The sequence below is a fragment of the Boleophthalmus pectinirostris genome, unplaced genomic scaffold (genome assembly GCF_026225935.1).
Source record: "Boleophthalmus pectinirostris isolate CB_2022bp ecotype Guang Dong unplaced genomic scaffold, ASM2622593v1 HiC_scaffold_12, whole genome shotgun sequence".
NCBI lineage: Eukaryota > Metazoa > Chordata > Actinopteri > Gobiiformes > Gobiidae > Boleophthalmus > Boleophthalmus pectinirostris.
In genome coordinates, this window is record NW_026571018.1 from 15,616,626 (window position 1) to 15,628,943 (window position 12,318).

The window sequence follows — 12,318 nt, forward strand, 5'->3', positions numbered from 1 at the left end:
GTACTGGCCTAATTAAATCCAAGTGTTTCTGATTACAAAAACCTGGCTGTAGAGGTGGAGTTTTATGTATGGATACCTGTTTGACAATCACACTGTTCCTTACACCTCCAGACCAAGCCCCATTTAGTCCACTATTACCTGTCCAATTTATAAACTATTGGCGTTCATGTTCAGGTGTTTAGTCCCACTTTAAATTCAGTCTTGTGAAAAAAGGACCACGTCTACAAGGCTACAGTTGTGCCTTCCTTCAAACATTTACTCTGTTATGTAATAGATTGTTCAGTTATTATCTTTTTGTGTCAACTGCATTGTTTAAACGACTAAGATATGAATGTTGAGTGAAAAACACACTTTAAGATGAGATAAGACTACAACAGTAAATATGAAACACAAAAGTCAACAATGTAAAGTACTGAGGACAATATTAGAACTATGATTAGTTAATAGGGCTGTACCTGATTTTTCATGTAATACAGTACAGTGTTTTGCCTCATTGCCCAGATTTAGCATAAAAGCAGGTCAAAATGAGACCACTGTGTGCGCTCTGCTTCTAATCAGGAAGTAATGTTGGTGCACTGTTAGCATGCTAGTAGTTGTTAGCATTACAGTGATGGCAAAACTCTGCTCTGGCATCTGAAAGTTGTGAAACACATTCATAAACTCATTGTGGTGAATAATTTGACTGGTAGGAATGCATTAGGAAAGTGTGAAATAACTTTGGACCACTGCAAACTTTTGTAAGACAGTGAAAATCAGGTACAGCGCCTTTAATACCAGAGTTCTGTATGAGATGGTGAAACATGTATTACGGTTGTAGCAGAAGGCTGAGCTCTCACCTCCCCATGTGTTGCCCGTGGACAGGGGCAGTGGCTGCTGGAAGGCGGGCTGCAGGTCCAGAAGGTCATTGGCGGCTTTAGAGCTGCTGAAGGAGAGAAAGGACAAATACATTATAACAACACTAATGATTTACTTCAAGGTTAAACTAATTATCCAAACAAATTCATGTAACAAAAAAGAAAAATGGGAACAAAGAAATCTGTTTTGAAGTAAAGGTGAGACTCATAGCACTGTTGGTTATGAGAACAGCTTTGATAAGAATGACTAAGTGCACAAACTTGACAGCTTTCAATTTTCAACTTTATTAATGTTCCAAAGGGAAAGTGGTATGCAGCAGTGTCAGACTTCTGTGAGCTATAGCTATTTACAATGCTGTTACCTCCACAAAAACATACCTGGTGTTGTGTTTTGTTTCATTCACACACGTTTAATAATCCTTTATTATTAGTCTGCCTACATCTCCAAAGCTCAAATGCTCTGTTCCACCTCCTGAAGTGGTCATTTTCAAGTTAACAGCTCCTCTCCTCTTTTTTTCCTCTAGAGACTGGCTATTCCAGGGCGGAAATTATCCAAATGATTCTCGTGAAGGTGCATGGAGTTTAAAAACACAGTGGAGCAGTTCAGAAAATAACGAAATATGGGCCCTTTCATGGAATACAATGTGATGGTTTTACTTATGGTTTCCTCTCAACCCTGTTTTATTCTATTTTGTTTGCGTGTTAAATTTGGTTCACATTGTATGTCATTCACTTGTGGAAAGTCCTGTCATGTTGTTGTTAATTTATTGCCTACAAGGAAATGAGTTTGGAGAAATTAAAAACATTTATCTACGCAACTCTACTGAATAGTGTGGGAGAACATTGCATTGTACAAATGTCACTCTGAAAAACAATTATGTTTAAGTAGCTGCCAGATACACAGAACACAAGCATCCCGTGCAATGTCACTCCATCTATCTCTTCAAATACAGGAGTGTCTGGGACCTTCTTTAATGTTGTAGCCAAGTCAAATATTTTCATCACATTGTTAAGTCCCAAGTCACGTCATATTAGTCTGAGTCACTTCAAGTCAGAATCAGAATAAACATGCCTAGGCTCTATAATATTTTCCACTGGAGCACCAAAACTGATATAGACTGCAAAGCTGTCCTGTCAACATTAATATTTAGCTTTAAATGTTTGTGTAATAGGCTGAATAAAGTATGACTGAAAAGACAGCAATTGCAAAAAAGATGCTGCACTTACAAGTTTACAAAAGGGAGCTATGAAAATGCATTGTAACAAATCATTGAACAGATTGAGGGGCTAACTACTAAAGGAAATGCATAATCATTTCGTGAAAGTATATATTGTATCTTTTAATCCATTTTATTATTTTTAGTGCTGTTTTTATTTATTGATTTTTGTTTTATGACTTTATTAGTTCCATTTGTCTGAAACATAATTGTTGTTTGTTTTACATTGCTATGGGCAGCACTTTGAAAACTTTGGTCTTGTTTATAAAATGTGCTATATAAATAAACTTGGATTGGGTATTGTTTAGAGATGGGAAGAGAAAATTCCTAAGAGACAACATGAGACAAGATTGAGACAAGACAAGATTTTGGCATAGCTTAAAATGAAAGTTTGGATTTACTCTTTTTTATTCATTTTATTTTACAGTTTTGCTTTCAAGATTACACTTCTTTTGAGATGATGGTGATTCTGTGAGCTTTAAGCCATGTTAAAATGTTGTACTTGGAGCTGTGTTTTGTTTCCTTCACACAGTAATCTCTCTCTGAGTAATCCTTAATTATTAGTCTGTCTACATCTCCAAACCTCAAAAAGCTCTGGTCTACCTTGTGAATGCTCATGAAGCGGTAGTTTTCAAGTGAACAGCTACCTTTTAATCTTTTGTTCTGTAGAGATTGTCAGTTCCAGAGCTATTACACTGCTTTTTGGAACAACAGCTTCTCAAGAGGTGTAACTCAGCAACGTTAAGTGTCCTAACCTGTTGTTGGAGCTAGGGGTGGAGAAGAGGTCGATAGCTGGGGCAGAGTTGATGCTGCCTCCCATTGTGGAGACTGGAGAAGAGTCTGTGGTGGCCGCTGTTGGGTTCTTCTGGAGCTCCTTCAGACGCTGCTCCTTGGACAACAACAGATTGAAAAAGAGAAGCGTGATCATAAACAACTGCATTTTCAACAAAACTCCAGGCAACAACAACAAGGGATGCAACAATACAGTTTACTAGCAATTCAATATATATCGACACATGGGTCACAGTATTGGCATAGTTTCAATAAGTTTGTGTATAATTGTGTTTCCTCTGTTATTTTTATGCAAACTGTCAAAGAACATAATATTTTACTGTGTATTGATTAGGGCTGAACATCATTAAGAAGTTGCCGGTACAATACATGCCTCAATACATAGACCATGATACGATACGTTTTTCGATACAGCGCACCTTTGATTCAATGCGATTCGATACGATATATTTCAAATCGATTTGATACGGTTCTGTGAAAAACATAGGCTAGATCGTGGCTATGATACTAAAAGTTTATTAAAGTTTTATTAAAGTTTATTAAGTCTACGACGTCCACTGAGTATGTGCAGAGTTAATATGAAAAACACCCATTTTACTCATCAAAACAGAAAATGTAAACACAATTGTAGCGCTGACACAAAAATTTAGTCAAATATACCTAAAAATACTCTTAGCGAAATATTGATACAGCAGCCCACGATACAGATACAGTAACATCAGATTAAACGATATGATATATCGATATTTCAATATTTTTGAGGCTTTGTTTTAACCTTAAAGTGCTGATTTAGCTGGAACTATAACAAGTGAGGTGATTTGTGTGGTTAAACAAACCCCTCACACACATAATCACAAGCTAGCTATTTCAATTTTACATACCGCCCATCTGTATTAAATATTATTGGCCAATAAAATGTTATCTCTTCAGAAACCCAGCTATTGTGAGGGTCGTGCTGAACATTTTGATATTATATTGCACATTAAGTACTGTTACATCCCTATCAACAACACAAGTGTACATTGGCAGAGCTGAACACAGCTCCTGCTTCAGTCCTTCTCCAAGTCAATTGCACATTAACTGGGTGCTGTAAGCTCAAAGGAATGTAGGTGAGGAAACAAATATACTTTTAGTGCTTTTAGGCGAGCCTGTTCTTCCTCCAGCGCAGCCTGCTTTTCCCTCTCATCCACTTTGGTGAAGGATATGCCCGTGTTAGCCAGAGACGAGACTGCATTGGACAGAGTGCTGGCCCTGGGTCAGAAAAGGCAAAATCAGCAACAGTGGCAGAAGTTACAGATTAAACTTTTTGGCATACCACCTAGCACCAGCAAATACATAAACTTAAAGCGCATATGACAGGTTGTAATGTTTTTCCAATTGTTACTTGGTATCTGTGGTAAATATTTATCATAGTTTTAAATCAGTTTCTGGAAAAAATGTCGAAAAGAACAAAAATACAGGAAGTAGTAGAATACAGAAAATTCCACCCAAAATGCTGGGACATTTATGAGCAAGGAAGGCACCTAACAGTTTAAACCTACACTTAACTAAATAAAAGTGTGATGATTAAATTTGTAGTAATGTAAATTGTATTAGCCAGACTGTTGTAAAATTGAAGCACAATGTGAGTTCTAAAGCTTGAGAAGTTTATTTACGGTCAGTACGAGACCCAGCACCTGGAGATACGAACCCTTAACACACTGCTTCCATTGTAGGGAATATTACACCTCTGATCACAAAAAGGCTAAGATACCAAGAACTTTGATGGTAATGAGTACCTTCAATACAGCAAAGAAATTGAATTTAAATAAATGATATAAATGATTTCACTATAGTACCATTTAGATGAGATTTGGTTTGGAATTAGCTCTCTTATGTCACCTCAGATGCCCGTGTGCGGTAAGTTGATATGACTGTGATTTGAATATAGTATATGTAAAGTTCTAAAGATAATAATGTTAAAATTAGTTAAATTAGTAGTCTATCTAACCTGTCATGTGCCCTTTAACTAAACAATGTTCCTATTCACAGCAGTCTGGCCGGAGTTTAAATGTCATGATGTCATACTCATACAATTTTAAAACAATGAGGGGGCTGTACTACTTCCTGAATTGTTGACCAATGTTGTCAGTGTGTTTGGACCTACCTGCTGGCTGCTGTCGAATCTTTGACTTTCTTTCCTTCTAAAGAGGCCAGATGCTGCTCCAGGGCATCCAACAGGCTACTGGGGGCCTGGCAGCAAAATCATTGGAACACATTAAGTTAGAATACAGTGAAAAGACTGACAAGGCACATTATATGGTTTAACACTGAGGCATGCCAATTACTGAGCACAGCCAAATACAGCACAGAGACACAGAGAGAAAATGTTCAGATACTTACACACACCGTAAACTGAAGGAGATAGGAAAGGAAAAATACAGAAAATAAAGGTGGTAACTGTTTAAGATCATATAAAGACCTCTTCTTAAATTAACTTATCTTCAAAGCTTAAGGGCCCTGTACCTGATTTTTTTTCCAGGTATCTGAAAAAACTTATCAGGACAGATGCATTTTATAAGCAGTTCTAGAGGTCGGTCAAAATGTCCACTGCGTACTGTCCACATAAAATTATAAAGAGTTGAATTGCCTGACACTCAGGAAGTACACATTAGCATGCTAGTTATAAGCTTTAACATGCTGGCAAAACTACACTCTGGCCTCTAAAGTTGTTAAAAGTGCTTATAAACTCATCGCAGTGAATAATTACGACGCTCAGAATGTATAACTGAGGAATAACTTTGGACCACTGCAAATGAATATGAACTCATCTATTTTTTTTATGCTTATAAAGACAGTAAAAATCAGGCACAGCCCCTTTAATTTTCCCACCTGGCTCGGACACACCTGCTCTGTGGTAGTGACGACTAAAGCGGTGAGAGTTGGATTCACACCTTTATTTGCTGTACACAGGGCAAGGTCAGGAGTGACTGTGGTTATGGAGAGCTTCTAGTTTTAACTACAGGCTCATGCACTGACTGCCTAGCGAGTACTGGAGAGGCTAAAGCTGTAGGGGCCAGCCGGTCAGCAAACGGTAATAGCCAAATTTTGGATTCGAGAGCTACTTGAAGAACAAACAAGATTATACGACTAAAACGTGACCAGGAGCTTCACAAATTTAGCATATGATAACATCTATGACTTAGATAATCCACATTAAACTTCCCTTACCTTCTAAAAACATACAAGCCTAGTTGCTCAGTCACTTTTTTCCATGTCACAACTATTTTAGATAACGTTTTATAATAATTACAACTTAATTCATAATAGAGCATGAACAAACAGACTTGGCAAAAAATAGTCTATTAAGAATTAATCAAGTTTAGTAATTTAGTAACTTGATCTAATGCAACCTTCACCCCAACTTCTAATCCTAACAATTTAAAAGTACACTGTATAATTTGTATGTTGGCGGGTCCATAACCTGCTGGTCTCCATGGAGATGTGTCTGGAATATTCCACAGTATGGCCGTAAACTTATGAATCACGATGGAGACTTGCAAGCCAAATTACAAGTTAGATTTGTGGAAAGGCGACACCACTGACAGTAAGAATGAAGATATTTTTAAGCAATAAATAACACCTGTAGTTGAATATATACAAAACAGATTAGTTTAATACCGTACTGTGGACAATTTAAACCAAATCTTCAACAAACAGGTTGCGGACCCCCTCCAGGAAAGTTACACAGTGCGTTTAATAGTTACTTTGCCTGCATCATTCTTAATTAACCATTTATTAATTATGATTTAAGTCTTCCTTCACACTTTATTAAAACTGTAAATACTGTAGATGTTATAAAGTGCTTCCTAGAATACCTACAATTGATACCATACGCCACAATGAAACTCAACCTATGATATCCCAAAATTTGGCCATTTTTATTGCTAAGCCAAGAATAAGAAAGTTCAGGTTAAATTAGTTAAATTAGTAATAGCAAAGTAGCCAGTTAGTCATGTTAGGATGTGTGTATAAAGAGGTTGTGCATACCTGAGACAGATCTGGGATGTCTCCTCGGTCAATTCCTACTTGCTGCAAAGTCAAGGCAAAACTCAGTACTGTGCAAAAGCTGTGTGCTATATATACACTGTATCTGCTGTTAAGTCAGTACAAACTTACCTCTGCAACTTTGAGAAATTCTGAAATCCTAGTCATTCGTGTGAGAAATTTCTTATAGATGTCGAGACCTTCTTTGCACTGTACTTTCTTCATGTCAAAGTATTTTTCTGTTAATAAAGATGTAACATAAGCAAAAAGAGAAATTAAAAACTAGAGCACTGTTTCTCAAGCAAGCTCTTCATTTTGTAGGGTTGCCTAATGTAGTGAGTTCATTTTATCTACTTTTTGATCTCCATTGGATAATTTCTGGTTTAAACCTACAGTGGAAATGATGTAGTCCACTATTAGACCTTGTTTAGCCCTAGATTAGACCTGGAATCTGTTATAGACCTGGTTTAGATCTTGTGATACTCAGAAAGTCAAATATTTTCTTTGGTGGATTAGTACATGGTGTGAAAAGCTTGGGGGCCACTGAACTCGCATGAACTTAAGTTTGAGAATAAAGCCTGGTGCATATTAATTTTGAACTTGAATCAAATCAAAATTCTGAACAAATGCAAATGCTGAATGTTTGATGACAGCCCCCTGTAAAGTTTGTTTGAAATCAGCTTGTTAGCAGTCTGTGGAGAGACTGCAGGAAGCCATCAGGATCCTAGGCCATGTACTAGTAATTATAATCTGTGCTGTGAGAGGAATGCCAACAACACTCTTTAAAAAGAGAATACTGTGCAAAGCTATGCAATCCAGTCTATGGTAGTCTCACTATATATTCACAGAATGACTTTTGAAAAAAATCTATACTGAATGAAATAGTTTGATTTTAAATTCTAACTGTGTGCCTGAGATACAAGGTAGATATGTTCAAATGAAATATAACCTTTCTCAAGAACAACATTAAAGTGTGTATGACAGATTTTTATAAAACTCAAATTTTTACTTAATTTGGTGGAATTATAACTGCTGTAAATATAAAAGATAGTTTTGCACAAATTAAGAGCCAATTTGCAAAGAAAAGTGGAAAACCATGTTGAAAATTACAGGAAGTAGAGTTTTAACACACTGATGACTTTACACTTGGGAGAATTCTGTGCAAAATGTGCACGATTTGCACACAAGAAACTCATTTTTTCTGATACTGTAAATATTAATCCAACAAACTAAAGGCGTTTTCTTATACTTGTACTTGTCAGATAATAATTTCTATGTACATTAGAGAAGCTTTTCTAGGTAACAGTTATAAATTCCCTAGTGTCATTTTGTGATTTCCAACTGGGAAGTAAATTTTTAAACCAATAACACTGAAAAATTGGGAAAACTAATGAATATTTTTGAAAGAATCTTAAATATTATGATCTTAAGTGTGTTTTTCTAAAATTAGTAGTCGACCCTGTCATAGGCACTTTAATGTAAGTAAATTTGTACGCATTGTATGTTCACCTGCCCAAGGACCACAGATGGAAAGTAGCTGTAGCTAAATCTGGTACAAGTAATCTTTTCTTTTGTAAAATTAATTAACTTGTACATGGTCCCTGACAAATAAAGAATAATCTGAAATTAAACAAAGTTCCTTTAAGTATTTCAGAAGTAATAAATGGTTGATTTTATAAGTGGTAAGGGTGTTTCAAATGTCTGGAAACTGTTTAGTATTAGTATTTTCTAAAAGGACCCCAGGAAGAGTAGCTGACGGTAACTTGGTAACAGATAAACAAATAAACAGTAAAACGCTACCAAGAAGATTTATGATCCCCTCATTGTAGGCTGCAAACAGTCGAATGGCATCTTTGAACAGAAGCATGAAGGCAGCATTGATCACTCCGTTTGTCAGTTCATTGGCATTGACCTGTCGAGGAGAAGAAGACGGTCAGGGTCATGTGAGATTAAACAGGGCAGGGATGCACAATATATTAAAACTAAATCAAAACTGCAATTTGAGTTGAGGCAATTACCAAATCGCAAAGGCTACAATTACTTGGATAATAAATTATCCTCTATAAAATAACAGTTATGAAAATCTTTACATTAATAATTTTTTACATAGTGTAGGCTGATAATAAATTGTGTGCAAGATGGTTAATGTTATACAAGGTCAATAGGAGCCCTGACTTCTAAATATAATGTATTTCTACAAAAAATCTTGTGGAAATGCGTAGGATTCTTGTATTAGTTTATCAGTTCATATTTCACTCAAATGTGAATGTGCCTGGAGTTGTTTACAATGTGAAGGTTTCTACTTTTTATTGATAAATTATAAATCTAATTGTAATACTGGTCAGAAAAATCACCATGAGATAGTTTCCAAAATCGTGCAGCCCTAAAAGAGTGAAAGAATAAAGGTCGTACATTGAAGTCGAGGAGGACGTCCATCTGGTTTTGGATGATCGGAATCGTCTTCAGAAGCTTCTCTGTGTTCATAGTTCTCATTACACCATCCGACCTGAAGAAAAAAGGGCATTTTTAACCAAGACAGCAATTTCATAAGAGACCTTTGTTAACTTGTTTCACTTCACTATTTGTAAGAACTGTGGGGTAATAAGCAGTATTTAAAATAACTGCATAACAATTGGTGCAATTTGCAGTTCGCAAAGGCTACAATTTTCTGAAGTAGCTTAATTTGCGCCACAAAATATAAACTGCTAACTGTAATGTTTTGAAATGGGATTCTTTCATTAGTTTGTCAGTTCATAATTCAGTGTTTTCGTCAGTACTTCTACTTGAGTTTAAGTAGGGTTGTCAAAAATATAAAAATTTAGATATTAATCAATACTAAAGCTAATATGGAAACTAGGCACTCATCTGAGCAAGTATCAAAACTGAAAAGAAAATCACATTAATCGGATAAAATTGTATGTTTCTGGAATAGTTTTAGCATGATTTTGAGCTTTATCACAACAAATACAAGACCTTATGCTTTGATTAAAGAAATACCATTCTTTTGCATATAAAAACTATATTCTGCTACTTTTTATCTTCAATGTGATATTGTAATCAGTATACTCAGTCAATTCCTTTGTATCAAAATAGTTTGAAATTATTGTGACAACGCTTTGAACAGAATCCTATTATAAATAAATTTCAAATCTCATTAGATATTTTTCCCAAATGGTGCAGCCCATAAGGTACACATAACATTCCTGATGATGTTTTAGGTTTTGAAATTGACAGAACGAGTTTTCCCAGGCGTTCTGACAGAGCTGTTAATGGATGTAGGACATGCGGCCGTGTGACCTGTGGTGAGATCCAATACTGTGGAGCATTGGTAATCAAAGCTGCTTACCCTCTTTTCACTTTAGTGAAGTCAAAAGCAACTTGTCTGTAGGACACAGCCTTCTCATTCAGGTAGCGGCTATACCTCCTGATGAATGTTGACATGTCGTAACCTGGAAACATACGAGACGGTCAGGGAAATGTCATGGCATACTTCAGTGCACAGTGGTGTGAAATAACCTTTTGGTGGGTATGGTGGGTTGTCAAAAGTATTAAAAAGCAGATACTTATAGTTACCAAAACTAGTAATCGCAACTAAATACCAATTTGAGCAGATATCAATGCAAAAAAGTCGCATTCACAGGACAGAAATTAATCTTTCCTGAATAGCTTTAAATTATCTTGAGCTGTAACAGAACAAGTATAAAACCACACAAACTAGACTAGTATAAGCTCATAGGCGATTATAGAACCTACAAGGATGACTAAGAATTACACAAATATAAGACCACATGGTAATATAAAAGAAAGCATGATGATTTAATGTTGAAAAGAGGGTTTTTATTATCATCGTAGTACCAAGTCTATTTGAAATTTTAACATTGTGACAGTACTAGTCTGTACCTTGTAAACCACTTTTGTCCAGAAAGTTGCTTAGGTTGAAGAGAGTGTTTCTTGAAGCCAGATATTGAATAAATCTCTGCAACAAAAAAACAGGACATTGGAGAGGTGCATAAAAGCTTTTACCACAAGTTCATATCCTCAAATCTTGTGCAATAGTAACATTTGTGAAGAGAGACCAGGCTGACCTCATTGCCGTAGACCATCAGGTGGTGTGTGGTGGTGAGGGACTTGAAGACCACCACCCAGCTGGTGTTGGCGGTCCGCTCAAACAGTGTGTCGGCCAACTGAGGGATGTTCACATTCATCTCATTTGTGCACTGAATCAGGTCTGTGGAGAGGAGAGAAGCAAGTGAGGAGGAGGTAAAGAGCTCAGAGTCTGGCTGCAAGATTAATCACAATTAATTTGAAATTGCAATTTGAAAAGGCTGACATTTTTGATGTACCATAATTTCTCTACAAACAACAAATATCCTGTATAAAAAGCTACCTTATAGTTTAGATCTGTACAAATATGATTTACGATTCATGTATTAGTCTGGCAACAGGGATGCACCATTCCAGCCATATCAGTTCAAATTCCGATACTAACTTTAAGCATCTTCTGATATTTGGTACCAGCGCAGAGACTGAACAACAGCATTTATTTCCTTAAAACAAAAATTTAAAAAAGACAAAACTGACCGAAATGTGTTATTTTGCTGTAACATTATGAGACATTCTGGGCCAACTACCACTAGTAAATTGTCTTCTTACATAAATTTTTATGCCCAGCCAGGATATTGGATATTTGGAAAAAGATCCAATCCAGCAAAATTTTCAATATCGCCACCTATATCCAGTAGCCAGTATCAGATCGGTCCATTCCTATTCAGCAGTTCATATTTGAGTCTTTTAGTCATTTCTTCAAAACAAAATGTGAACTTTGAAGAGAAACATTTACAATAAATCGAAAACCGAATCACTATAACAATGCTTGTCAGAAAAATCCATCTATTTTCTTCCACTTTATCCGGGAGTAGATGCTTTCCCAAATCATTCCAACCTAGCTCAGAGAAAACTTATGTTACACACTTTCTTCATGGCATTTCCTCATTTTCACTTATCGGTCCCAGTTGAAAACCACAACCTCGAGCGAACCGCTGCTGATAAAGTGATGATGGGCACAGTGAGCGATGCCATGTTTACCTGCACTTTGGCTTTAAGGACAGACAAATAGTTCTCCAAAGCGGAGCCAGAGGAAATTGCTTTCATCATGACCTCAAAAGACGAATTTTTTTTATCTATAAATCAGGGGAAACCGAATTATAATAATACATGACTACTTAAGAAAATATACATAAGAACAAAAATAATTATCTTAAAATAAAAAGTGGTTCTAGTCTAATCTTGAGTAGAGATGAATAATGTATCACAACTGAATAAACATCACAATTTAAATAAACAATTATCAAATCGCAAAGACTGAAGTTATTTAGGTAACAGAATGTGTACTGTAAACAACAAAATATCTTGTTATTGGAAAAAAAGAA

General features: G+C 36.0%; 1 protein-coding gene across 13 annotated transcripts in view; it reads right to left on the reverse strand.

Annotated features, from left to right (window-relative positions):
- Positions 1 to 12,318, reverse strand: part of picalma (phosphatidylinositol binding clathrin assembly protein a) — a 45,099-nt gene that overhangs the window by 18,712 nt on the left and 14,069 nt on the right. For 6 of the 13 annotated variants that reach the window (XM_055149031.1, XM_055149028.1, XM_055149027.1 and 3 more), the window contains exons 3-13: positions 10,975 to 11,117; positions 10,790 to 10,865; positions 10,236 to 10,338; positions 9,302 to 9,395; positions 8,690 to 8,801; positions 7,022 to 7,128; positions 6,893 to 6,934; positions 5,010 to 5,095; positions 3,991 to 4,114; positions 2,827 to 2,969; positions 837 to 922 (exon numbers count right to left, since the gene is read on the reverse strand). In XM_055149031.1, coding sequence (XP_055005006.1) covers positions 837 to 922; positions 2,827 to 2,969; positions 3,991 to 4,114; positions 5,010 to 5,095; positions 6,893 to 6,934; positions 7,022 to 7,128; positions 8,690 to 8,801; positions 9,302 to 9,395; positions 10,236 to 10,338; positions 10,790 to 10,865; positions 10,975 to 11,117 — 1,116 coding nt within the window. The remainder of the gene's footprint in view (positions 1 to 836; positions 923 to 2,826; positions 2,970 to 3,990; positions 4,115 to 5,009; positions 5,096 to 6,892; positions 6,935 to 7,021; positions 7,129 to 8,689; positions 8,802 to 9,301; positions 9,396 to 10,235; positions 10,339 to 10,789; positions 10,866 to 10,974; positions 11,118 to 12,318) is intronic. The other 7 variants (XM_020934596.2, XM_055149030.1, XM_055149033.1 and 4 more) reach the window with 2 other exon arrangements.